Source organism: Dasypus novemcinctus, chromosome 9 (assembly GCF_030445035.2).
Source record: "Dasypus novemcinctus isolate mDasNov1 chromosome 9, mDasNov1.1.hap2, whole genome shotgun sequence".
Taxonomy (NCBI): domain Eukaryota; kingdom Metazoa; phylum Chordata; class Mammalia; order Cingulata; family Dasypodidae; genus Dasypus; species Dasypus novemcinctus.
The window spans coordinates 96,791,662-96,818,281 of record NC_080681.1 but is presented as its reverse complement, the minus strand read 5'-3'; the positions used below and the strand labels follow the sequence as shown (position 1 = coordinate 96,818,281).

The window sequence follows — 26,620 nt, the reverse complement described above, 5'->3', positions numbered from 1 at the left end:
GGGCTGCTCCCTGGAGCTCAGAGTCCAGGAAATGGCCACATGTAGTCAGCGTGTATCTTGCCAGGCTTGATGGGAACCACCTCGCTCGATTCTCAACGACTCCAGGAAGTTGTCCAGGAGAGACAGCCTGGGATGACGGCAGGCGGGAGACCAAGGCAGTCTAGGCGGTGAAAAGAGCTGTGGAGAGCCAGTCCCAGCCTCCTGGCTCAGGCTGGTCAGTGTGACCTTGCGCAAGTCGTGGTCCCGTCTTCCTTCGAGGCTCCAGCCAGTGTTTTAGCGTCTGATTCCTCGGGGTTTCCCGACTCCCTTTCCTCAGACTTCAGAGGCGTCTCGGGATGCGTGAGAGGGGAGCCGAAGGGTGGCGGACCTGGCAGATAAGGGCGGTCAAGGAGATCAGCGAGCGAAGGGTCAGTGAAGTCGGCCAGGAGGGACGGATAGGAAAGACCGTGGAGAGAGGGAAAACCGTAGGCGCTCCCCGTCTCCCCTCTGCCCCCACCCGCTTCCAAGCTGCTGTCCGGTCCTTCTCAAGTGCTCCGGACGAAGGCCATTCTCTGCCCCCACTAGGTGCCTGGACCTCGCTGCAACAATCTCTCGGCGAGCAACGCAGCTGGACTTAGGACCCTGATCCTTTGGTAACGAAATTCGCAGTTCAGCGGGGCTTGGTCTCTATTCTATCCCTCCCCCCTCAGCTCGCGACCACTTGGTCTGCGCCGCCTCCATTCTGTGTGTTGCGGGCCCGCCCGCACTGCGGGGAGAGGCGGGGAGCCGCCCACGCCGCGCTCGGCTCTCGGCGCTCGGCGTGGCCGTCTCCCTGGAACGCGCGCGGGTTGCGCTGGGCGCGGGAGCCGGGCGGGCGGCCATGGCGCGGCGCTCGGGAAGGTAGCCGGGCCCACCGAGAGCGGCGGAGGGGTCGTCATGGCCCGGCGACGGCGCCGCGCTTGCATCGCGCTTTTCCTGGTGCTGCTCTTCGCCTTTGGCACCCTCATGGGCCTGCGCACGCTCAAGGCCCCGGACGGACTCCCGGCTCTGGGCCCGGGCCTGGAGTTGGCGCCTTTTGAGCGGCGCCCGGAGGGGGCTCCTGCGCCCGCCGCCCGGGCTCCGGCCGCGCCCGCCGCGCCCCCGCCGCCGCCGCCGCCGCCCCGCACCGCGGGCCCGGGTAGCCCCCCGGGACCGGACCCCGCGGAGGCCGAGCCTGCCCCCGGGCACAGTCTGCGCGTCTACTCCGACCTACACGCCTTCTACTACTCGTGGTACGGGAGCCCGCGGCGCGAGGGCCACTACGTTCACTGGGACCACGTCATGGTGCCGCACTGGGACCCCAAGATTTCGGCCAGCTATCCTCGCGGCCGCCACAGCCCCCCCGACGACTTGGGCTCCAGCTTCTACCCGGAGCTGGGGCCCTACAGCTCCCGGGACCCCGAAGTGCTGCGGGAGCACATGACCCAGCTCCAGGAAGCCGCCATCGGTGCGTTCCTCGCCCCGGGAGGCCTGTCCCCCAATCTCGCCTTTCTTCCCCACCACCCTAACTCCCGCCGGGCCTGTCAACGGGACACTTACCCCTGAGCTTGGCTTCTCACTCTTTCCTGCCCACTCTGATCCTGCACTGCCACTCGGCACCGCCCCCACCTTCTTCCATTCAGACTCCCCCCACCTGACCCCCTGGCCTTCACAACTCCAGGCCCTTCCATAGGCGGAGCTGCCGGGAGGGCCGTCACAGGTATGGACAGCTAGGATTGGGAGGCAGTATTCATCATGCCTGCTCCGGCCTGTAGGTTTGGCGAGGGCAAGTGAGACCTGTGTTCAGACTTGTCGGGAGTCTGAGCTTCAGAGGAGCAGCCACTGGGCTGGCCTCAGCTGTCACGCCAGGTGCAGGCTGGAGCAGTGGGAAGGGCTGCTCTAGAGGCAACCTCGCCCGCGGTGCATGACGAAGGAGCTTCTTCTCAAGTACCCAGCTTAAAGAGAGTCGCTAAGACCCTCCTTGGCTGGTTTGGAGGAGCCAGGCTCACTTATTTCAGATTCTGTCACTGAGTTCTGCCGGATTTTGTAGTATTTCAGTTTATCTATCTGGAGATGGTTTGTAAGTTAAGGGGCAAAAACAAAACATTGAATGCCAGAGTCAGAGGTGAGAGGTATACAAATCAGGCAAACCTGGGCCATCCTCAGGAGCTTACACTTTAGAGGAGTAAATGTCATTTTCCACGGGAAGCAGGGCTCTTCTCCCTGCGGCACCTCAGAGGTGCGTCTCTTCTCCAGAGGTTATTCTGTGGCTTCCGGGTGGGCGTGTCATTGTCGAGCCGTTCCCCTTTGTTCTTGCTAATACTCTCGAGTGCCCGCCTCCTACCCTGACTTTTCTTGGGCCCCTTCCAGACCTGAATGCGGTTTCCGCAGCTGCTCTTTTCAGCACCGAGGGCGTGGACAGCTCCGAGCGCGCCGCCCTGGAATCTGACCTAAGGAAAGTGAACTTGGCTGGAGCCTCGGTCACGGTTTTCAGAAATCTTTGTATTGTGGTTAACGATGGTTTATAAGTGAGAGGGAAAAAAAATCTCTGTTGAGCGAGGGTATTGTATGCCTCTAGAGCAGCCTCTGTGTTGTGTCTCAGGCGTCCTGGTCCTGTCCTGGTACCCACCTGGCATGGCCGATGATAATGGGGAACCCTCAGATGACCTGGTGCCCGCCATTCTGGACACTGCCCATCAGTACAACATTCAGGTGAGTCTCTAAGAGGTGGTCAAGTGTTCTCTGGCCCACCCAGAACATGTCCCCTCTTCTGTCCTCAGGAATTCTTGGCAGTAAATAAGGAATGACCAATATGCGGGGATTGTGGTAATGGGGGAGGGGCCTAATAAATAGTACCTATATCACTCTTCTTTTCTTGAATTCTGAAAAAAAAATAGAAAATAAACCTAAATATAGGATAAATGGAAGACTAAATATCACTTTTACTAGTTAAGATGGAGGGTAGGTTGGAGGAGATTGGTACAAGAGCCAAACGTATCTCTAAATGAACTCCAGACTGAAGTCAGGCTCACCTTTGTTGTGGGAGGCAGTGCTGGACCTCAAGGAGTAGAGCACAACACGTGCTGTCAGCAGGCAGTCATGTCCAGGCATTTTCCCCAAATGTGCCAATCAACTAAGTCATTTCCCTCTTTTGTGGGAAAGGAAGAAAAATGAAGCCCTACTCCCCATTCCCGAGTCCATCACTGACATGGTTAACAGATTATAACTCATTGACACAGTTTCAGCATTCTTCTTCCCATTATTTCAGGCAGCTAGCACTCATCACTCAGAGCTGGCACATAGGTTGAAACCTATTAGCTATGCTGCAACAGCCCACCAGGAAGATTCCCAGATGCCCTGCTATGGGAGCTGGGCAAACTTCTCATCCCAAAGGCCAGGGCTTGGTAGTCTCTTGGTCCTGAAGGGCAGTGGCTGCCTTTTTCTTTCTTTTGTACCCACATTGCCAGACCCTCTCCTGAACTCAGCCTCTCATCCAGATCATGGTTGAAACATGAGCCTTATACAGTGGTGGCTGCAGTCAGGTCAGGATTGTGGCCCTTGGAAAGAAACCCACCTGACCAGTCAATCCTCTATTTGTGGCAGGTGGCCTTCCACATCCAGCCTTATAAGGGCCGGGATGACATCACTCTACATGACAACATCAAGTACATCATTGACACGTAAGACTGCTCTGGGCTGGGATTTTGTTGGGGTTCAAAATGGGGTGGGGATAGAAAGTTTGGAGGGGCAGACCAAGAGACAGAAGGGTGGAATGCCTGTGTGCCTAGCAGCAGTTTTATATTGAGAGGACTGGGTGGAGTCAGGCAAATTGGGCTTGAATTCTAGTTCTGCATCTTCCAATTTGTGATCAAAAAGCTTCAACCTTTAAATCTTCAGGGTATTACATGAACTAATATATGTGAAAGTAGCTTGCACATTGCCTGGCACATGTCATTAATTCATTCAAAAAATATTTGAGTGCCTATGTGTTTTAGGCACTAAAGCCCGTTATACAGTTAATAGGACTAGTTTACATTCTAGTATGTGTTAGGGATGCAATGGAATAGACAGTAATTAAACAGGAAAAATTAGTGATCCATATTATGAAAAAATAATGAAGAAAGCAGGGTGTTGTGTTAGTGTGTGCCTGAGAAAGTACTTTAAGGTGGGTGGTCAAGTGAACCTCTTTGGGATGACATATGAGCTAGTATCTGAATGAAGAGTCAGCTCTGAAAAGATCTGGGGACAGGCAGAAAATTCCAGGCAGAGGGCTGGCAAATGCAAAGGCCATAAGGTGGGACAAGCGTGGCATGACAGCACAAGAGAAAGGCTGGAGTAGAACTGGAGCAAAGGGTAGGAATGGTAGTAGTGTAGTAAGCAGGGCCAGATCAAGTAGGTGGGACCTTGTAGGTCACAGTAAGGAGCAATCAGATCTGAGTTACATTTTTAAAAGAGAAGAGATTAATCTTCAGTTGCAACAAATGTTCCATACCAATGCAAGGTGTTGGTAGTGGGGTGATATATGGAAATCCTATACTTTATGCATGATAATTCTGTAAAACCATATCTCTAGTAAAGGAAAAAGTAAATATTTTAAAAGAGAGAGTAGATTATAGGGAGGTAGGAGTGGAAGCCTGCAGACCAGTTAGGGAGCTATTGCTGCAGTCCAGATGAAAGATGGTGGTGGCTTGGCCTAGAGTAGGGAAGTAAGACTAGAATAAATCAATGACAGGGCTGAGGAGAGGGGGAAGGGGAACCAGGTTCTTGCTTAGGCATGATGAGTCCACCTCCGTAGACTGGCTGGATCCTAATCTGTGCTGTGGGCATCAGGAAAGATCTCATCCATGGCTGGTTCTATAGCTGTGCTGGCTTCTCTCATCATAGGCTGCCAACTCAGGCTCTTCTTCCTGCTCCTCAGGTATGGCTCCCATGGTGCATTTTACCGCTATAAGAACAGCATGGGAAAGAGCCTCCCACTCTTTTATATCTACGATTCATACTTGACATCTCCTGAGGCCTGGGCCCACCTCCTGACTCCAAATGGTCCCCACTCAATCCGCAATACCCACTATGATGGAGTCTTCATAGCACTGCTAGTGGAGGAAGGGCACACCCATGACATTCTGGCTGGCGGCTTTGATGGCATGTACACCTATTTTGCCTCCAACGGGTTCTCCTTTGGCTCCTCCCATCAGAACTGGAAAGCTGTGAAGAACTTTTGTGATGCCAACAACCTCATGTTCATTCCCAGCGTGGGGCCTGGCTACATTGACACCAGCATCCGGCCTTGGAACAACCACAATACACGGAACAGGGTCAATGGCAAGTACTATGAGACAGCCTTGCAGGCTGCCCTGACTGTAAGGCCTGAAATCGTCTCCATCACCTCTTTCAATGAGTGGCATGAGGGCACCCAAATCGAGAAGGCTATTCCCAAGAAGACGCCAACTCGCCTCTATCTGGACTATCTGCCTCATCAGCCCAGCCTGTACCTGGAGCTGACCCGCCGCTGGGCGGAGCATTTCATCAAAGAGAAGGAGCAGTGGCTGATGTGAGAGGCCTGCAATCAGGAGAAGGAGGTGCTGATGCCCCAGCCTCACTAGATGTCACAACTGGGGACTCAGCTGAGAGGGTGTAGGTGCTCACTTTCTCAGACTCAGCAGCTGAGTGCTTCTGAGTGAGCCATCAAACTTCGGCCCCTACAGAACAGACCCTGTTCTTCAGGCTGGTGTTGCTGGGGTGGTCTACAGTGACAGGAAATGAGGTGATGGTCCAGAGGCAACCACAGAAGCTAGCAGGTGACTGGACTAAGCCCAGGGCCCAGCTCCACATCAGAACACTTCAAAACCATTCTTCCCAGTTCTCAACTCTGCAGGTTGGTATGTACTGGCCACCCACATTGCTGCTTCTGGAAGGGCAGCAGGGTGTTGGGCTAGCATGTACCCTGCTCCCTTCTGCCAGCCTGTGTCTTCTCTTCAGGCCTCCTTTCCATATCCAGTCTGCCTTCTCTAAGGAACCAGAGTTACGATTTTTCTAAAAAGGGAATTCTAAGTTTAAGTTCTTCCTGGTAGATTGCTGAACACAACTACCGGGAAATAATCTGGACATTTGCACATTCATTCAACACACACCAATGGAGCACCTTGCTTTGTGCTATATGCTGAGGACACTTGACAAATAATTGTTCCTATCCTGAAGCTTATAGGATCCAGCTTTCCCTATTTGGTGTGGCCTGTAGTTAGTGCCTGGGCACAGCTGAGTTTTTCTGTACCCAGTGCTGGGAGATCAGTTCTTTTTCCTCTAGGAAAATACCTCTGTGCTACAGAGCCTACATTTTCCTAGATGAACATTTAGCTCCAGGGAGGAGTAGGACTCCCTCTCTCTTTAGCTGCCTAAACTGAATGAGGCCCACTCACTAGAGCCATCTTCAGTGCTACTGTGATTTGTATTAATTAAATATGAAGTGTTTTCCAGTAAGCATTCTTTCTTTTCTCCAAAAGACCTGATTCTGACCCCTGTCAGATTCCATGACAAATCAAGACATGGACTTGGTCTGGCAATGGGACTAGCACAATGAATAGATTTGCTTTAAAAAATCATTACTTTAAATGAGATTTCTAGAGGAATATTTAGCAAACCAGTGCTTATTTATAAACTAAAATGCTAATGGCAAGGACCTTCATTAAAAGCAGGACTGTGGGATTTCTTGGCAAGATTCTTAGGACCTCCTTGAAAATATGCATTGCAAACCTCTATACTGAGAAGTTTATGGACTCAAAACTGACTCCCAATTCTGGGAACTGGAGGGCAAGGGGGAGGAGAGGAAGTGGACCTGGTGGTCACAAGGACACCCAGCTCCAGTTAGGTAACTAACTCTAAAGCCCACCAGATGGATGGGCCGCCTCACTTATGGATTAGTTGGGGAAATCAAGGCAGGCGGGGACAGATGCAAAGGGCTGGAATATTCACCTACAGTAATTTACAAAAGATAATAACACTGAGGCTTCATTTCATCCAAATATAATTTGAAAAATAATTACATCAGCAATTCTCACTCTGCTGATGGCAATTTAACTTGATTCAGTTCTCTTGAAGGCTAATCTGTATCAGGAGCCACAAAAATGTTAATTCACTTTGACCTTAAGGAAATAATTGAAGGAAAAATAAACCATTTACAAAGACATTTAATAGCAGCATTGTTTTATATGAAATAAAAGTCGAGTTCAAATGCCCAACAATAATTTTGTTTAACATTTGGTATACATGAGTAAAGATAAAAGGTTCCTGTGAAAATATTGTATTTAAATAAAGGAGTTATAAGATCAATTAACAATAACTTATTTTATGAATAAATAAGAAAAGCCACTGGCTGAAGAGGATGGTAGAGATTTATTTTCCAATATTCTTTTATTTGGCTCTCCCCTCACGTCCAGCCCCTGCCAACTGAGCAGACTTCCCACCACTGACAAAATGATGATGCTCTCCACGAGGCCATGACAGCACAGCCCCAGCCCCACTAGTTCAGAGGAAATTGTTTGGCCTGTGGGTCTATAATCTTCCTTTTAACCTGGTTCCAGCTGCAGTAGTCCAATCCCATGCCTCTTGTCACTTGAGGCTTTGAAACAACAATGGTACCTCTAGCTCACTTGGACATTAAATGCCACCTACCAGGAAGGAGGCTCTCACTAGATTCCAAATCTGTTATTTAAATTATTACTCAATTAAAAAAAAAAAAAAAAAAGGAAAAAAATGATCTGAACAAGGTCTTCTTAGGAATGTTCTTAACCTATCCATTTGGCTTTTAACTGAAATAGGAAATTACAATTATAAATAGAAGCTTCCCATAGTAGGCTAAACCAGCAACTTCTGGGGCCAGTCTACGGTGTTCAGAAAGACATGCTGTCAAAAGGGTCACATTTTGGAGTGTAACCCCAGTGGCCTCTGCAAACGAGGCCTTGCCAGCCACCAGCCGATAGACACACAGTGTCCAGCACCAGTCCTTGGGTGCCTCCTCTCTCCTGAGTTTCACGGACAGGATCCATCTAAGGGGAGTAGGCCATACTTCTGTTGGAGGATGGCTGTAGTACTTTCCAGGGCACTGAGGAGGAAATGGAGAACAAATAGAGTCTGACTTCTCAGAGCACTGAACATACCAGGTCTGGTGATCAGGGACCTCAGAACACTGGTTTCACTGGTTTTACTATGCTCTGCTCATCAAACCCTTGGTGTAGCCTTTAAAATCCTCAAAGAGCCAGCAAACACCTGCAAACTTAATCTCACTGCATCCACCACATCTCTGAACCTGCTACACCCCCTCAGGGCAAACAGGAGTGACAATCTTCATTTTGTCAAGGCTTGTGATTTGTTTTTGCATCTCCCCAACCTCCCGCAAGTGCTACACCCATGCCAAAAGAAAGAGACTCACCAGCCTGGACGAATGATGCCAAACTTTCCAGGCACAGATAAGTCAACCACAGTTGAGCCAAGGCGATACTCAGGGCTCTGCCCATCCCCAAGTGGCCCTCCATCAATGATCAGGGACAAGTGAGGCCAGAGGTCCTGGAACTCCTGAGAAGGGCAATAGGAAGAGCATGGCTACCATCTTTGGCATCTGCAATGATGTCATCCTGCACATGGGGAATCATAAGACAAAGGCTGCGCAGGTCTAAAACAGGAGACATCTTTCCCTAAGAAGAGGAAGGAACTTCATTTAGCCAGAGCTATGCTAAAGATACTGGCTTCCTAAGACATTTGCAGACACCCCCAATTTGTTCTTCCCACCCTGTGATGAGAGCCTCAAATAGCAAATGTTTAGTAGACCGTAAAGCCTACAGCCTCTTGCTGTACCAAGAGTAAATTCCTCACATTTCTACTGTTGGGGGGGTATTAAGTATAATAATTGGGGTCCTGGATTAGATGTGGGTTCTAATGCTGGACTTTCCACCTAATCTCTGTTACAACTTGGGCAAGTTATTTTATCCACATCTGTGAAACAGTGGGCCGGACTAGATGACCACTAAAGGATCTTCCAGCTCTTGTACTCTGATTCTGGATCAGGGTAGGGAGAGGAAAACAGGATGGACTCTGTAAGTGCATGCACCAGCACTCAATCCATGGGGCTATAGGAAGGATATTCCTGGCCAGAACTGTAGACTGAATTGCTAACCAAAACAGCTCCCCACCCCCATAAAGACAACGCAATAGCATTTAGGCCTAGGAATTTGGGACAGGGGGTCATAAATACCAGTTACTGTGTTATGCAGGTCAACTGCTTAATGAAGAAAGCCTCTTTCTACCCCCAACCCCCCACTCCTGCCTTGAGTATACCACCAGGACACCATGGAAAGTCTGCCATCTACAGACTAAAAACGGACACCAAACCATCACTTTCCAAGGACCGAGCCCACTCTCTAGGTCTGAGAAAGGCATCTCCTTACTACACTTTACATTTAATTTTTTTTCTCTTATTAAATTAAGTTCAACTTCTTTGTGTCCTCATTTGTTCTAAACTATTCAGTCAAGGTTGGATTAGGATGATCCTTTCTTCAACCTGGCTTGTGGCAGAGGTGACTGAACAGGGTCAGAAGTCACAAACTGGGTCTGCCACTTACTGGCTGTGTGACCTAGAACAAGTGATCTACTTTCTTGGAGCTTTAACGTTTTCATCTTGCTTCACAGCACTGTTGTAACTCTGTATGTTCCAACAACTGCTCCCCCTACAAAAAAAATTCTACTTACCATAATCATTCCCATCATAAAGACAGTTGGAAGACAACACTAATTCTTTCCCTGGCTTCTCAAATTTTGTGATAAAACCTTTCCAAGATTCTTTAATTTGGATTTCCCCAACCCCTACACCCTGCCAACTGGACAGACTTCCCACCATCAGACCAAAAAGGAGAGACTTTTCCTACTAGGCAAAACAGAACCCCATTGGTTGAAAGGAAACAGTGTTTGGCCTGGTGACATCACTGGGGAGAGAACTGGGTTAACTCTCACCTTGACATTCAGAGAACTGGCCTGGGAGCTGAGGTTGGCACTGGTGAGAGCAAGAGGTCCCTCAAACACCTGGGCCAAGTCTTGCATGAAGGCATGGTCAGGAATCCGGATGCCTACAAGCTAAAAGACAAGGGGAAAAGGGGTCATCGGAAAGGCTGGAAGGGTGAAGGATGAGTTTGGCCTTGATCCTCCTGAAAGCCAAGTGGCCCGGAAGAATGTGGAGATCCAATAACAGAAAACCTGACTGACAGGAGTGAAGGGGTTCAGGTCCTTGTTGAGCTCCTCCGAACGTTCCATCACCAAGGTAACGGGTCCTGGCAAGAGATCTTTCAAGAGCTCCTTGGGAACCCTCACCCGGCAAAACCTGGGAAACAAAGGAGCATAACTCAGTTCATGAATGAAGGGACACCAGTGTTCCTTCTCCAAACTCCAAGCAAATCCAGAAAAGGGTCCTTGAGGCCTACAATGAGATCCCTTTGTCTCTCCCAGTTTCACCTTCCTAGGAACACCCCATGTTTGGAAACCACAGGCCTACTGTCTCTGGGGCTACAACAGCAGCTGCACCTCTGCTACTCTCAGTGTTTTTATTTTCTTCAAGGCATTCCTTACTAAACCAAGTTACCGTGTTTGTTTACCTAATTTTTATTATGTGACTATCCCCCAGTTGGCGCAAAAGGGCCAAAAAAAACCAGGGATCCTGACAGCTTCGTTCATTGTTGTGTCCCAGCTTCCAGTTCAAGATCTGGCATATGCTAAGTGCTCGATACATATTTCCAGTTCCGGATTCCTTGGTAGGCCTGGACAAGTCCCTCCCGCTCTCTGCGCCTCAGTCTCCCAAGCCTGTCACCGGAAGCCCCTCCCGCGGTGCCGCCCCCAGAGGGGCCGGTTCGGGGCGGCCTCACCTGTAGACGTCGGCCACGCTGCCCAAGCAAACGGCCAGCGGCTTGGCTTTGCAGCGGCCCTTGAGGCGGTAGACAGCGCCCAGTGCCGCCGAGCAGCTCGCCGAGCAAGCCAGGCCGTACAACGTGTCGGTGGGGACCGCTACCACGGCGCCGGCGCGCAGCTCGGCCACGGCGGCCCGCAGCGCCTCGGTCCAGCCGGCGCGCTCGGGGCTCGCGGCCCGCACGGCCCCGCTCCCCGGGAGCCGCAAAAGCCGGGCCCCCGGCGCCGCCGGAGCAGGGCTCGGCGGGCGGAGGAGACGGCCGCTCCGGGAGGAGCCCGTCGGCCCCTCACTCAATCCTACGCTGGCAGCCACGGCGGATCTCAACCCCCTGCACCGACGCGCCGGAGACATCTGCCAAGGCCCGCTTCCGGGAGGAAGTGACGCGAACGACCAGCTTCCGGTCCGGGAAGCTCAGCCCCGTCCCCACGCCGGGCACCTTAAAGAGACAGCGACCCCCAGGAGGATTGAAGGAGACCGGTGGGGACGGGGCGGGGCGCTGCTTTGCGGAGCCCTGGCGCTACGCTGGGGAGGGGGGCGGCCGATTAGGGGGCGGTGGCCGAGCCGCGCGGGCGGAGATGGAATGGGGCCCGGGCTCAGATTGGTCACGGGGGTGAGAGGGAGCCCGTCGGGTGGGAGGGAAGGGGCTGCGACCCGCGCAAGCGCCGGCCCTGACCAGATGTCTGTCTCTCCCTCTCTCCGGGGCAGGGAGGCTGCCGGCGTGGACCGCGGGAAGGCGGGGCTGGGGCTCGGCGGGAGGCCACCCCCGCAGCCGCCCCGGGACGAGCGCGCTCAGCAGCTGCTGGACGCGGTGGAGCAGCGGCAGCGGCAGCTCCTGGACACCATCGCCGCCTGTGAGGAGATGTTGCGGCAGCTGGGCCGCCGGCGCCCGGAGCCGACTGGTGGCGCGGTCAGTGCCCACCCCGAGCTGGGCTTGGGGGGTTGGGGTCTGCCCACTGGCAAGACTTGCCAAGTCCTAGCTTTCTCCAGAGGCTAGAAGAGTGTCCCCTTCGTTCTACCCCTAACCTCCTTTGATCCGGGCGAGAGGCTTTGGAAAAGTTAGGTGGTATCCAAATGCAAAGTGGCCATATCGTTGCAGGGCCTAATCCAAGGCCTTTCCTCTCAGCCTCACTTTTCTTCCTTTCTGTTCCAACCAGAACGTCTCAGCCAAACCTGGAGCGCCCCCCCAGCCATCTGTCTCCGTCAGAGGTGGCTTTCTAAAGGATGCTGGTGACGGAGCTGCAGAGCCCTGACAATCCCTGAGCGGGCGCCCTAACTTCTCTCCCTCCTGGTGACTGGACTCTGAACAACTAACTCCCCTTCAATAAAGGGGCCGGTCTTCACTGGCAGTGGCTGTTACTTGGCTCTCAGCCTGGGGTGGCAGCTCTGCTAGCAACTGGGTTCACTCCCACTTCAACCCGGCCGAAGGCAGTGCTGTGTTTTGAAATGTAGTAGCTGAAAACCCAGTCCGATTACCTGGATTTGGGCAGATCAGTAGAGCTGGCCAGGTTAGTCTGGCCTGCTCTGGGGTCCAGGTGGTGTTAGTCCGCTTGTCCATTTCATGCTTTGGTGGCTTTTAGCCCCACAAACACATTCAGCAGAGCCTTAATTAAAAGGAAACCTGCAGACTCTCCTGGTGACGGACCTTTCCTTTCTATACCCTCTCCAACTGATGGCTGGGAAGGGGAAATGGTTGAAAACTAACAACCATGGGCAGTGTTGGGAAGAAATGCCACAGATACTACCAGATTTAAATAAGCATTTAATTAGGATTTCATTAGTATTTAATATTTAATATTGCTTTTTTCAATTCCAAAAAGTTAAATTTTCACTTCTTAGTAGATATTTTAAAGTACAATATTAAGTTTATACAAAATGAGCAATTAAGCAAACACCATTATTTCACATTCTTCAAAAATACAAATTCATATTTACTCTTTTTTTGGGTTTGGAGGTTTCTTCCTTTGGAAGTACTGAACCTGTAACGTTTTCATATCGCTCAGTGGAAGTCCGTTGTTCCCATGTTTCACACTTAAATAAATTTGATAGACTTTTACATAATCCAAATAAAACTATTTGGGATTTTAAAATTGTCGCCAAAACCACCAGCAAATGACTAGTGTATGTCAAAAAAGAAGGCTCTTGGGGGCTCTTGCCTTTTCTGGCTAGAAGATCTTAGCCAGAGATTCAGCAAAAACCTGTTTCCAGCCACATACCCCAAACAGGGACTTGGAGGAGTTGACAGGGAACAGGTACAGCCATCTTGGACCCTGACCACACCCCCACATCCTCCAAACCACCACAAAGGACACAGACTGCTGAATCCAACAGAGCCCTGGGGAGGCCAGAGAGCACAGGAGGAGAAGGAGCAGGAGAAGCCTCTGACTTGGCACCACTACAAGGATAACAAGGATATTGCAAAAAACACCCCTGGGTTTTGGTGGAAAAAGGTTTTATGAAAAATTTCCCCATAAGAAAAAGAGTAGAAACTGCATTCAGTTGAGAAAGTGACACTACATTATCACCCAATTTTTGGCCCAGCAGGCACACCACCAAAAGGGCAGTGTGTGGTTTTAAACCTTGCTTCCAGTAAAAAAGCTTGTACTATGTACACATTGACATAAAGATCCAGTTTAAGTTGCATTTTTCAATGCAGACTGAGAAGCCCTCTTTTGAACAGGATGAAGTGAGAAATGCCCAGACTGTGATCATCAGGCCAAAGGGCCTGAGAAGAAACCTCCTCCCCAATTCAAGAGGAAACAGGCTAAACTGACTGACCAATCAGAAATACACATAATTCAGTTTTGCTGACCCTCCTCCCCAATTATTAAGGAATGGACAATTTCCTATCTATGTCACAACAAACCATTTGCATAATATTGGACCTATGGAAATCTTTCAACTTTGGCTGAAGTGTATTTTAGAACTCCTATATTAGCCTGAGCATTGAAGATAAAATGGGGGAAAGAGAGAGGGAGAGAAGGAAGAAAGTTACTAACAGCTTTGTTTACTGGATTTAATGAAGATTTGGAGGCCTTTTTGCTTAAGGAGCCAGTACAGGCAGTATGGGGAGTGGTATGGAAATGGCTCACCTTCCCCCGCCTCCCACTACCACCACCACTTCCCCAAACGTATTTCTGCTTGGTGGGGTATAAGAAAATTGTAAATTCCTTTACCAATATTGTTGCAGTTGCACAAATCAATGGTTTTAGTAACTCTGGAAAGTCTGTAAGATTAAGGACAACGGACGTGATTGCAAGTATAAAAGTCTAAAAGGTGGTAGGTTTCTGCCTAGGAACACCGTGTTCCTTCCTTTCAGGCATCACTTGGTTTTGGTGAAGAAGGGAATGACGGCAGGGACCAAGAAGTGATGAAAAAGGGCCTCAACAGTCAGCAGAAATATAGGACCTGCAGCAGTTCTTCAGAGAGCCTAAGGGGGGCGTCCTCGGGACACAAGGGAAGGCTTGCATAGATTGAGCAGTTGCTGAGAATGCATAATAGTGTTTCCCAATGGACAGCCTCAGTATAGGGCTGACCCAGCATTAAAAACGCAGCCAGGCCAGGACCACATGGGACAACGACCATCAAGCTACACATTATTGCACCAAGGTAAGTGCTTTGCTTTTCACACCTCAATTTAACTTTTTATTCTGAGCAAAAAATAAAACTTTGTGGAAAGTATATATATGTATATATATATATACAAAAAAAAATTGCAGCAATTGGGTTAAAGATAAAATAACCTAAAGTGCTTTTTTATTTTATTATTTCTTTAATATACCCATATGAGGTTTTGCAAACTTGTCCCTCTGGACGGACACATTCAGCATTATACAAATTCTCTCTGGAAAACCCACCCACCCTCCATTATCCCCACTGGCCCAATGCCTTGACCCTGAAAACAAAACTCTCCAATCTACCGATTCCCCCAGGGGTGGTGAAGAAAAGAAGCCCCTTGCCTTCTCCAGGGGGGTCTTCTGTACCTTAAGGCCCTTCCTGGGCTTTGTACCATGATCTCCTTCTAAAGGGGAGTGGAATTCAATTCAAGACCCCAGCTTCTGTCACCAAATTAGTAGATGCCCCCACGAGCCTGCCGTGATGAAGCCAGACTCTGCCAAGAAAGGCCAGGCCCCGTTCTTCAGGCCCCACCCAACCGCCTGGGAAAAGCCAAATTCACTAAGGCAGTCTGGCAGTACCAGTCAAATTTTCCTCACCACTGCCTAAGCCCATGAACTCCAATCCCAGGTGCTAACTAGCATCCTTTAAAGGGACACCCTAACTGGAGATGTTAGTGGGAGCTGGAAATAGAAATCTATTGGGTGGAAGTGGTTAAGGGAGAAAAAAAAAAGGTTGATTTCACTGACCAGACGTCTGCAAATCCTTTCTACTCTAGCCCTAGGTTCATTCTGCATTTGGGAAACCATGCTCTTCATGAAGGCCCTTTCTGGCTCTGGTTCAGCCAAGGCTCTCTCTTCTCCAAGGTTCTTGGCACTCTACCCACACTAGAGGCCAGGCTAATAAAAGGCAGGTGAAGAGGGAAAGAGGGCTGGAAGAGGATGGAAGGAAAGACTGCTTACTCTGTGGAATAAACCTGCCCTTCACAACCACTCACTATCATTTTAAGTAGACTCTTGATTTTTCAAAAGCTGACTGGATCTGATAGTCCCCCTTATAATACAGAGTCACCCTCAAAAGGCAGATACTTCAACATCTTCAACTAGAAAAATCAGTCAGCCTAAATGCTCTTTTAAGATGCTTTTTCATCAGCCTCAGTATCTGGAAAGCAGAAAAGCCACTGATCTGGGTGGGGTCCAACATAAGCACACCCTCACTACCCAGGAAGAAGTAATATTTAAGCTGTGGACAGCTTCAAATGGCCTTTTCTGGGCTCCTCTTTCCCACCTCAGCTCCCGGGGAGCCAGAATCCTAGGTGACTGGTATGTGGGGAGGTCATCACTGCCTTCCAATATGAGCTGACTTTGGGATCCCATCTCAGTGCTCTCTCTGAGCAGTTGTAGATAGAATAGCTACCTCAAAGCCTCCTATGGGTGCAAGGCCCAGAGACAGCTAGGGACAACCCATGTTCAGCAGCTGTTTTCCAGGAGGACTAATCCACTGTGGTAATGGAAGATTTCCTTCCTCCTTCTCAACTCCCCTGAGGTCAGTGGTCACCAGGACCCATCAACCTTTTGGGGAGAGTACAGAAGGTCAAAAAAGAAAATTCTCCTGACTAGACTCCTGGAATGAGAAATCAGTTGCTTATACTTAAGCCCATTTCTCTTCATGGCAAGAACAACATTTACCAACACTGCCTTGTTGTCTAAGTCCATCCCTGAACATCCTGGCTAAAAGGCAGGGCTTCTGGTCTGCTCTGGATACTGCCTTGACAGCCGTGAGAATGGCTCAGAGAACAGGACAGTGATAAATGTAGACCTCTTTACCTTAAGGAGTAGACAAGGAAGGCAAAATTATAGCTGCTTTCTGCCTGACATCGTTGACTCTGAAGAGAAGCCCTGTTTGGGAATCCTGCTTTGTCCTCAAAGCAAGGAAAGGTCTCTTGGGAGGCAGTAGGCCTATTCCAGACTCTGGGTCATGCCTAGCTTCTGACCTTGGTGAGCATAGGGGTTCTCTGCTAACACACTCATGACTACGTTAATATAGGGAAGTGTGGATTGTATTTTATAATTTAAGAGGCAATGACTTGGAACCAAAGGCAGACAGATGTATATTTTATACACAATTCCTCCCCCCCGCCCCCGAATTGTTTCCTATAACACAACTTAATGAAACATTCCAAATGAGATAACTTATTGCAACATTTCAGGCTTTTTGGTGGAAGGAGAATTGTTTTGTTTTGTTTTGTATTACCCTGAGTTGAAGATCATCGTTTCATGTTTTTGTTTTGTTTAGAAATCATATGACTTAAGTTTAGCACTTCATCCCTGTTTGCACTGTTCAAGGCTGTATGCAAATTCCAAAGGGGTGAGGAACAGAGGTGGAAAGGGCCAACCAAAAGCCTGGAGAGAACCTGGAACCAGGACACTACTCCTGCCAATTACACGCCACTTTATAAAAACTTTGCTACATCTGCACCTTCTCCTGATAAGCAAATGGCAGCTCTTCTGTTCCAAGGAAGCAAATACAGTTAAAGGGAAGGCAGACCACTGACAAGCTCCTCGCCTAAGCCACATGTCCACTCCAGAACAAAACAGGGATGTTCCCCAAGGAAAACTCACTGTAATCTGCAAGCCTTGGCAACCGAAAAAGATGAAGAATTAGCAAGGCAAAGACTGATCATGTTGCTTGAGCCTGCTCTGCATGCATACTGTCGCCAGATAGCAGCCGGCAAGTTGCCGGCACCCCTGCAGAACCAGATCACCTCTATAGGCTGTGGGGCAGGCTTGAAGGTACCCATTTGTGCTGACGCTGGCTGTGGGATGATCCCTGCACTATCCACCCTGAGCTCCACCAACACCAAGCGCGCAAACAACAAAGCCATCTCACCCAACCCCTGCCCAACTCACAGCTATCTGACCTGCCTTTGCCACTTCCCTCTCTGACGGAGTGAGGGTCTGGCTGAGCAAGCTTTAGGGCCAGATGCAAAAGACACACAGGGAGGAGCAACACCCAACACACTGAACTCTAATGCCCGAACCACAAAGACCCCAGTGCAAGTGATGGGCAGTATCAGATTGATGGAAACCACACCCTTTCATTTAGAATTTTTATGCATACGAGTAACCTTAATTTCCATGTTCACATGACAATAAGCAAAAGTGACATACAGTGCAGCCAAACAGTTCATTTATAACTTAGCTTTTTTTTTTGTTTTTTGTTTTGTTTTTTTTGTTTTTTCCTTTTTTTTTTCATTCCCCCTCCCTCCCCTCCAAGGATCAGTTCCTTAAAATGGATGCTCCTGGGATGTGAATAAAGAAAATACGTCTGAAAGGTGAGGATTTCAAACAGTAGGTTTCTTCATCCTTCAAATTTCTGACCCCAAGAAGGTAGGCATCACACCTTATGCCTCCTGCTCACCCTCTTTTCCTGGAGGTGAGAACATACAGACCCTTCACTTGGAGAAGCTGCCGGTCAGACCCATCTCCTCTTCTCCCTGCAGTAGTGCTTCAATGGGAATCAGATAGGACGAGGTGTCCAGGCTCTGGAGGGACAGAAACTCTGACACATCCATGGCACTTAATGTTTCAGTTTGGGAGTCTGAAGGAGTCTCTTCTTGTCTGTTTTGCTCACAGGAAGAAGGTAAAGTGGATGATGACAGGGGGACAGGGGGTGAGGAAAAAGTCTGTGGTGGTGGTTGCAGGCTGGGCCCATCAGGAGGCTGGGGGCTTGGCTCTGGAGGGGGTGGGGAGGAACAGCCCTTTCTCCTGCCGGCCGCCCGTTCCTTTGCAGAGTCCCGGCATGCACACTGACACTGACATGCCTCCTCTTGTTTGATGATGATCACAGGAACACTGAGGCCAATCTGCTGTACAGAGCTCCCTGCGAAAGAGGCGAGAGAGACTGCTCTTCAAGTAGCTGCAGGGCAAGGGCGTGAAGGACAGGGAATATAGACTAGGTCAGGGCTGAGTGCCACAGAGGCAGGATCAGCAGGAAGGGTGGGTGCCATGTTCCAGGCTTTGTAATGCTTAAAATTAGACCACTTTCCTTCTCAAGCAAAAGACCTCCAACACTCCTTATCCTCTCCAAGACAAAGTCCCCTTTCCTTAGAAAGCCACATATACAAATCTAGATGCACCCTGTGTTTCTAGCTTCATTTCCTGCCATTCTCCCCTATACCCCCCAAATAGCAGCCATTCCAGACGCCTCCCCTTTCCTGATACGTTTTTCGTACCTCTGAGGCTGTGGGCCCTTTCTTCTGCCTAAAGTACGCAAACACTGCTGCTTTCTTGGAGATCTTACTCTCAGACTTCAGGACCAATTCACTCCCCTCCTTTCCTGATGCCCCCAAGCAGGGCTTCCCTGTTTGAAGCCCACACTTGAGTTTCCTGATGCATCTTGGGGGAGTCATTTAATTTTTCTGGGCTCCAGGTTTTTAAACTATAAAGAGTCTGGATAAAAGTACCTTTCAGCTCTATAAGAGTCTCTGACTCAGGTACTATTTCTTCATTAAAAATTAGAAAAGAGTCCAGTGAATTAACAAATGCCCTCTTTAGCATTAAGTTTATTCAGACTTTTTTCTGGCTACATTAAAAGCTGAAAGCAAAAGAACCATTACCAGTTTAAAGAAGGTTAAGCATGGTATTTATATCATTAATGTGCTAACTTTCAATAGCCATGAGAATATGAAATACAATAATAAATAAACATTATAATGTGAAAATTTTAACTGATGTTGTTTAAAGGTTTTTAAAGTTTTAATAACTGAGGAGAAGAAATAATTAACTCAAGCCTCAAGGAGCCCACAGAGTTTTCTTTCTCTTAAAGCTATGCAGAGTTACATACCTGTGCTACTGGCTACTGGTACTGCAGTGGTAAAAAACACCTTCTCAACTTTAGATGCTTGCTGCTGGGGAAAAAAAAATAACATTTATGGTCACTCAAATATGGCAGCCTCCCCAACTGTAATGGACACCCAATAGGACAGAAAACCCTGTGTCTACATATTTTTGCACTGAGTCATGTTTTGTTCATGCTTGGAGATGAGGTCACTGTACTTTTGACATTCAGTGCGGACAATGTAGTCAACATTGTACCCTACTACTTGGCGCCTCCCCAGCTGCCTGTCCAATAGGTTCCGTTCCCACAGGCTCTTCCAAGGGTGCTTTTCTCAAGCTGATGGTCTTCCCAGAGGGAACCCCAGAGCGGGATGGGCTCCCTTCCAGGATCTCCACTCTATCCCCCATCCGCATACGTCTATGAAGGCTGGAAAGTTCTTTATTCCCCTTGGAATTAAACTGCATGCTAAGGGTTCCTCTCATAGCCAGAGCAGCCACTGTACAGCTCCTCATTTTGAAGGCACTGTGTTATAAGCTGCAAAGGTAAACATTAAAGGGCAGACCTCTGGAATTAGTTACATCTGGATTCAAGGCTAAGCTCCGATCTTTATTAATTGTTGATTCCAGGCAAGTTATTTAACCTCTTAGAGCTTCAGTTTCTTCATTCATAAAAATGGGGATGATAACCAAAGACTCTCCCAAAGAATCCTTGTAAGGATTAAATGAGATGATGCACATAGAATACTTGGCACATAGTGAAGATTCAATAAACATTAGCTGTTTAAATTATTAATAAGTAGGACTAGGAAGTCATGTCCATATAATTACCCCTAACACTTTAATATACCCCCTATTAAATTGGCTAAAGGGTTTCTGCTTCCTTCAAGTCTTGTTTTAAAAGGGCTTTGTCCTTTATCCTTTTAAGAAAAGAAATGCCACTAAGGTGAAGTCTTGGAGTGAAATAAAAGCTTCTGGTTTAGTATAGGAGATGACACTATAAAATAATGATGGGGAAATGAGAACCTATTTAAATATAAAAAAATGAATTATGTGTAAAAGGAATGACACTTGTTCCATGCAGCTCCCCAAAGTAGATCCAGAAATTAATGTGTTGTCTCCAGAGGTAGTTGTCACCCTGTTTCTAGCATTTAAGGTCTCTCATTATTTAGCTCTACACTATCTTTCCAGTTTGTTTGATATGGTCATACATCCATCTATACATTATCCTACTGAGTACATCCTTTCTCTATCTCATTCTTACTCATACTTCAAGGCTTACCTGACCAGTATGGCCATGTCTGACAAGCCCTTACTGCCTGAACCTCTCTTCTGGCAGCAGTGTAGTAGCCAAGAACATAAGCTCTAGAGTCAGACTGCTTAGGCTTAAATCCCAGCTTGGCCACTTATAGCTGTGTAACTTTGGGCTAATCAATCTCTCTGGGCCTCAGCTCTCCATTGGTAAAATCATACCTCCATTTCTTAGGATGTGTTGTGAACTGAATGAGACACTGCATTAAAAAGTGCTTAGTTAGCACAATGTATGACATACAGAGATACAGATATATAGACACAGTAAAAAAGATCAGTGGTTGTCAGGGAGCAAAAGGAAGAGGAGAAGGATGAATAGGTGAAGCTCAGAGGATTTTTAGGATGGTGAATCTATTGTGGATGGTACTATAATGGTGGATACATGACACACATTTGTCAAAACCCATAGAACTGCATGGCACCAAGAGTGAACACTAATTTGAAGCATGGACTTTAGTTAATAACAATGTATCAACACAATATTTGTTCAACAACTGTAACAAATATAACACACTAATGTAAGATGGTCATAATAGGGGAAATTGGGGGGAGCCAGAGAGAAAAGGGTATATGGGAACATGCCATAATAACTGCTTAAGAAGACATAAAAAATTTAAAATAATATACATAAAATATTTGATTTAATGACTGATACATGATGATAGATCTTCAATTCCAAAAATGCTTAGCACAGAGCCTGATACATAATTTAAGGGCACAATAAATAATAGTTACTGTTATTGTTATTACTTTTTATTACCATTATTATTATAATTTAGCACTTTACCTATTGGCAAATAGGTAATAGCACTTTACCTATTTAGGCATTTTAGCCTCTTTAAAGTTTAAGTTTTTATGAAAAAAAGATCATGCTTTCACTTTTCTGCATCCCCCCCAAATATCCAGCAATGATATCTGGTAAAAACTAAGCTCTCAAAAGATATTAATTGAATGACTAAGTCATTTCCTCAGTCATCAAGACCAAAGACTCTTAGAAACTGGTTCTACAGTGGGCTCTGGGAACACAGACTACTTCTCTGACTTGGCCATATCGTTCCCTCACAGCAGTCTGGCTCTGCCTTCAAGACAAACTGCTTTCCTGAAACATCCTTGAGCCTCTGCAATTTGCTGATTGCTTTCCTATTTTAGATGGTGGGATTAGATTGAGGATGAAAATATGTGTTCAGTAAGCTTGAAGGTTGTTTCTCTGCCTCCCGATGTGCAGGTACAGATCACAGCATTCCTTAGAATTATAACCACTTGTATTATGGGGGAAATGACTAAGAGAATCACATGTTTCAAGGCAGATATGATAGCCATTTTACTTTATGACATAAAAGCCTCTGAAAATGTCATCCATGTAAACACACTTCACACTGGATCCATTTAAACGTAATACTTACAATTTGTTCTTGGTTTTGCGGTGAACTGGTGGCACCATTTAATATCCATTGTAAGTTCTGTTCTCCCATGACTAAGCTGGGCTGCAGGATAGCTGTGCTGGGAGTTGGGGTGATGGTTATAGTAGGATTATTAGTCAAGACAGAGTTGGCACCCAGGGGCAGAGTCTGGACCATGGCTGGCAGGGGCTCAGTAGTACTTTGTGGTGGGGGTGGTGCTGCCACGGCTGTTGCTGCCGCTGCTGTAGAAGTCCCAGCAACAACAGAAAGTCTTGGTACAATAGGCTGCGGTGCCTGGGGATGCGGAAGAAACTCTTGATGATTAGCAGCAAACTGTGTGCTGTGGGGAACAGGCACTTCTGGAGGTTGTAAGAGAGCAGGGGGGTTGCCAAATGCAGCTTGTTGGGAACCAGTTTCTAGGGAGGGAGCAGGCGGAGGAGCAGACGGCGCTGAGGCTGGTAGTAGAGGCCGGGGTGGCTCGGAGATGCCAGGCTGCAGTACAAGTGGAAGAGATAAAGATGCTGAATTTCCTGTGGATGGCGGAACATCATTGACTGCCTCTGCATCACCATTAAAACTTTCAATCAAGGCAGCTGGCAAAAAAAAGAAATAGAAATATATATACATATCCCAAGCCTTATATGACCCGCAAAAATAGTCATTACTGGCTAAATAAAAGATAGCTGAAGTCCCCTGGGGCCAATTCCTTCCTCACTAGGAGGTTGGCTTTCTGATTTTCATTTAATGATGCCTCTGGTCAAACTATGAGGCTGCAAGATCAACCTCACTTGCTAAATGTGAGACCTATTCTAGGTCTAACCATTACGGCTTTTCTGGAAGAGAGACTAGACATCTTTTTTTGGCATGGCCAGTGAACAGACTTTCTGACCATTGTGAAGAATCTTTACGAAGAAATTTTCATTCAAACACAGTATGATCTATACATCTGAAGCTGGGTTTGTGGTTCCTACCATTCATGAACAGTGCACCATATCAGAAGAAGAGAGAGCTCACAGCTCTTCCCATTTTTAAAAAAGCTAACAAGAAACCCTCCTTTTCAAGAGCTGAGGGAAGGAGGGGGAAAGATGGAATAAAACTAAAAGGCCCATTCTTTCCTGACCCTTCACAGAAAGCCCATTTTATTTAAGCGAATTGAAATATTATTTCACTGTGCCTGTTATTCACTGTGGCAAGTACAAATTCTGTTTCCCAGGGCTGAGACATGAGCAGGAAAGCGTCTCTATTAACACACCTGTCTGTTGAGGATCTTCCTGAATTGCTGTATCATCTGAATTCTGGAACAATGATTCAAAGATGATTGCTGGTGAAATTGTGCTGAGGTCTTGGCCCTGTGTCTGATGAAAAGAGGCAGAAAAGTGAGCCTAGGCATCCTGAGGCAATCTCCAACACGTGAGAACATTTTGGAGCAGAACTAGAATGATCTTTTGATATGATTCTTGTTTCCTACCTATCATCCCTATACGTCAGACGCTGAAGATTCTGGGTCCTCAAATATTCTAAAACAGGGGTTGGCAAAATAGGACTTGCAGGTCGGCCACCTGTTTTCATAAATAAAGTTTTACTGGAACACAGTCATGCTCATTTATTTACATATTGCCTATGACTGCTTTCACACTTCAAGGCAGAACTGAGGAGTTGCGACAGACGGGATGGTCTACAAAGCCTAAAATATTTACTATCTGGTCCTTTACAAAAAAAATTCTGCTCTAAAAGACCAAATCCTAAATATAGGAGTTATTATTTTCTTTTTATGAAAATAGGATTGTATTATATTCATTACCCTGCAACTTGTTTTTCTCATGTAATAAAATATTATGAATATCTTTCAAGATCATTATACGATTTATAATATTCTAATAGTATACATGGTAATAAATCAAAGAATACAAAGAAGCTTACAATGAAAACAACAGGGGTAAACTACACTTAATCAAAGACATTTAAAAATAAAATAAAATAAATTGTAAAGGAAAAAAAGGATTATAATTCCCTGAGGGCCTGGCTGCTGATAGGGACTAAATCCAATGGCCACCTCTAATCTTTATTTAAATAAGGGGAGGAAGATAAAGGCAATTATTTTACCTCCAGTCTACATCTACCTTCCCATTTTGTACAGCAAAGGCAACTCCTAATGGAGGTCAGGCAGGTAATAAAAATAAGTGAAGTAACAGAACTGAAATATATATATGAATGTGATTAAAAGGGGAAATATTAGACTACATATAGTAACAATAAAAGTTTTTAAAAATCCATGGACTATAGAACACATACAGTGAAATCTAAGTTTAACTAATAGTACAATTATAAAAATGTGCTATTATCAATTGTAACAAATATTCCATATCAATGCAAGGTATTGGTGGTGGGTGGTATAATTGGAATCCTGTATTTTATGCATGATTGTTCTATAAACCCACAACTTCTCTAATACATTTTAAAAAACAATAATAAATAAGTGAAGCAGATGGAGGGGGGTAGGGACGGGGATAGGGTAGGAAGCTGTGGCAAATGGGAGACCAATGGCCCGATCTATTTAAAGGCTTTTTAGCTCATTGTGGTCCTGTGAATCTGCACACCTGGTATTACCAGAGCTCAAAAAAGTTCAGCAATTTGGATTTTTATGTGAAATCTGATGTGCAAAATAAAATGAAGTAATTGAAAACAACTTAAAAGCACTGTGTAGACCAAACAAAACTTGTCTTCTGGCCAAATTTGGCCCCAATGCCAACTTGTTTTTTAAGGACATTTTGCAACAGTTTCTGCTTCTAGGGGGCAACACTTTGAAGGATCACTCTGGGGCTTGGTAGAAGTGTGGTGAAGGTACCTGTCCACCAACCTGGAGGTCCCCAGAGATGAAACTGCCCACTTGAGCCAAGAGGTGCCAATTATTCTATCACAATTCTATCAACTAGAAGACGGAGGGGAAGTTCAGTAAATCTGACTGCTAGGTATGATAGAAGCTGTATTAGTCAGCCAAAGGGGTGCTGATGCAAAGTACCAGAAATCTGTTGGCTTTTATAAAGGGTATTCATTTGGGGTAAAAGCCTATAGTTACAAGGCCCTAGAGAGTCCAACTCAAGGTACCATAAGACGTACTTCCTCAACAAATATCTGTTGCCATGTGTTTAGGCAAGATGTCTATGAAGGTTCAGCCTTTCTCTTCCTCTTAAGGCTCCATGGACCCAGCTTCTTCTGATATCTGCTGTAGGTGGAGGGCTCATTTCTTTCCAGGCTCAGCTGCTCTGGTCTCTTCACAAGGTCAGCTGCTGACTATCAGGCTAATGGCTTCTCTCTCTTCCTGGGGCTGAAGGATCAAGGTTCATTCCTCTTCTGTGTCTGTGGAGCTCTCTCAATTCCTGTGTGTATTTCTTCTTCTGCCTTCTTAATTGAGTATCTGTTTATATAGCCCACCAAAGGGGCAGAGACTCAACCCTGCACTCCCTAATGATGTGGTCTAATCAAAGCCCTAATCTTGATTTAAATAAAATAAACAGGGAAGAGGATATGGCTCAATGGACAGAGCTTCTGCCTACCATATAAGAGGTCCAGGGTTCGATACCCAGGGCCTCCTGGCCCATGTGGTGAGTGAGCCCATGTGGAGTGCTGCTGTGTGCAAGGAGTGTCACCTCCACACAGGGGTGCCCCATACAAGGAGTGCAGCCCCGCGCAGGAGGGTAGACCACCCAGGAGTGGAGCTACCCACACAGAAAGCTGACGCAGCAAGATGAGGCAATGAAAGAGAGGCACAGAGAAGAGGCAATATGAGACACAGCGAACAAGGGAGCTGAGGTAGAGCAAGAGAATGAGGGCCTCTCTCCCATTCCGGAAGGTCCCAGGATAGGTTCTTAGCTACCTAATGGGAATTCAACAGACACAGAAGGACACACAGTGAATGGACACAGAGAGCAGACAATGGGGGAGGGAGGATGGGGGAGAAATAAGAAAAAAAAAACAAACAGAAAGTCTTTGAATTTAAATCAATCCAAGGATATCATGCCCAGAGGAACAGACCAGTTTATAAATATAATATCTCTTTTTGGAATTCATAAATAATATCAAACTTCCACAGAAGCTAGAGACAGAAACCTACGCAGAGTTTCCAGCTTCTGGTCCAGAGGGAGTTAAGAACCATAGATTAAGACAGTGGTCTTCAAACTTTTCACTGTGATACAAAGTAGGAAACACATTTTATAATTTATATTATACACCCACATAAAACAAAAGTCTATGAAACAAAGGATTTAATGAACTAAGTTCTTTTGTAAATTGTAAAAAAAAACAAAAAACTTGAAAATGTAAATTCTTATCATACAGAACCATAAATCTAAAAAGTATAATAAATTGGACTGAATCTAACTCAGGGGGATAAAATAAAGTCTATGAAATAGTGTTTATCCTTGCTATGTACAATGTTCTCTGAAATTTTCTATTCCGTTGATGTTTTTAAAGTGCTGATTGCGAAACACTAATTTACAACCCAATAAAGAGGTACAGCTTGAAAA

At 46.8% G+C, this 26,620-nt stretch overlaps 4 protein-coding genes across 8 annotated transcripts in view; 2 read left to right on the top strand and 2 right to left on the bottom strand.

Annotated features, from left to right (window-relative positions):
* The first annotated feature begins 746 nt into the window (after positions 1 to 746).
* MANEAL (mannosidase endo-alpha like) lies at positions 747 to 7,180 on the top strand. The gene is made up of 4 exons (XM_058303853.2): positions 747 to 1,465; positions 2,600 to 2,709; positions 3,601 to 3,677; positions 4,916 to 7,180. The coding sequence occupies exons 1-4, from the start codon at positions 916 to 918 to the stop codon at positions 5,550 to 5,552; spliced, it is 1,374 nt and encodes a 457-aa protein (XP_058159836.1). The 5' UTR covers positions 747 to 915; the 3' UTR covers positions 5,553 to 7,180.
* YRDC (yrdC N6-threonylcarbamoyltransferase domain containing) lies at positions 2,479 to 11,383 on the bottom strand. Of its 3 annotated transcripts, none has more exons than XM_058303854.1 (5): positions 10,899 to 11,383; positions 10,246 to 10,360; positions 9,997 to 10,116; positions 8,423 to 8,565; positions 2,479 to 2,879 (listed from the first exon to the last, which is right to left on the bottom strand). In XM_058303854.1, coding segments are annotated over exons 1-5 (771 nt in total). In that variant the 5' UTR covers positions 11,291 to 11,383; the 3' UTR covers positions 2,479 to 2,878. The 3 variants fall into 3 exon arrangements, 2 of the variants coding, with proteins under 2 accessions (XP_058159837.1, XP_004467160.1); XR_009187247.1 differs by lacking the exon at positions 2,479 to 2,879 and adding an exon at positions 7,181 to 8,095 and having other exon boundaries at positions 8,423 to 8,684; XM_004467103.4 differs by lacking the exon at positions 2,479 to 2,879 and adding an exon at positions 7,181 to 8,095.
* Positions 11,384 to 11,403: 20 nt separating this feature from the next.
* Positions 11,404 to 12,569, top strand: C9H1orf122 (chromosome 9 C1orf122 homolog). The gene is made up of 3 exons (XM_058303855.2): positions 11,404 to 11,549; positions 11,645 to 11,846; positions 12,094 to 12,569. The coding sequence occupies exons 1-3, from the start codon at positions 11,515 to 11,517 to the stop codon at positions 12,187 to 12,189; spliced, it is 333 nt and encodes a 110-aa protein (XP_058159838.1). The 5' UTR covers positions 11,404 to 11,514; the 3' UTR covers positions 12,190 to 12,569.
* A 109-nt stretch (positions 12,570 to 12,678) lies between these two features.
* The window catches only part of MTF1 (metal regulatory transcription factor 1), a 50,208-nt gene continuing 36,266 nt past the window's right edge, over positions 12,679 to 26,620 (bottom strand). For 2 of the 3 annotated variants that reach the window (XM_004467108.4, XM_004467107.4), the window contains exons 8-11: positions 23,350 to 23,452; positions 22,101 to 22,690; positions 19,397 to 19,460; positions 12,679 to 18,433 (exon numbers count right to left, since the gene is read on the bottom strand). In XM_004467108.4, the coding sequence (XP_004467165.2) occupies positions 18,006 to 18,433; positions 19,397 to 19,460; positions 22,101 to 22,690; positions 23,350 to 23,452 (1,185 nt within the window). In that variant the 3' untranslated portion in view covers positions 12,679 to 18,005. The remainder of the gene's footprint in view (positions 18,434 to 19,396; positions 19,461 to 22,100; positions 22,691 to 23,349; positions 23,453 to 26,620) is intronic. The other variant, XM_012528461.3, reaches the window with a different exon arrangement.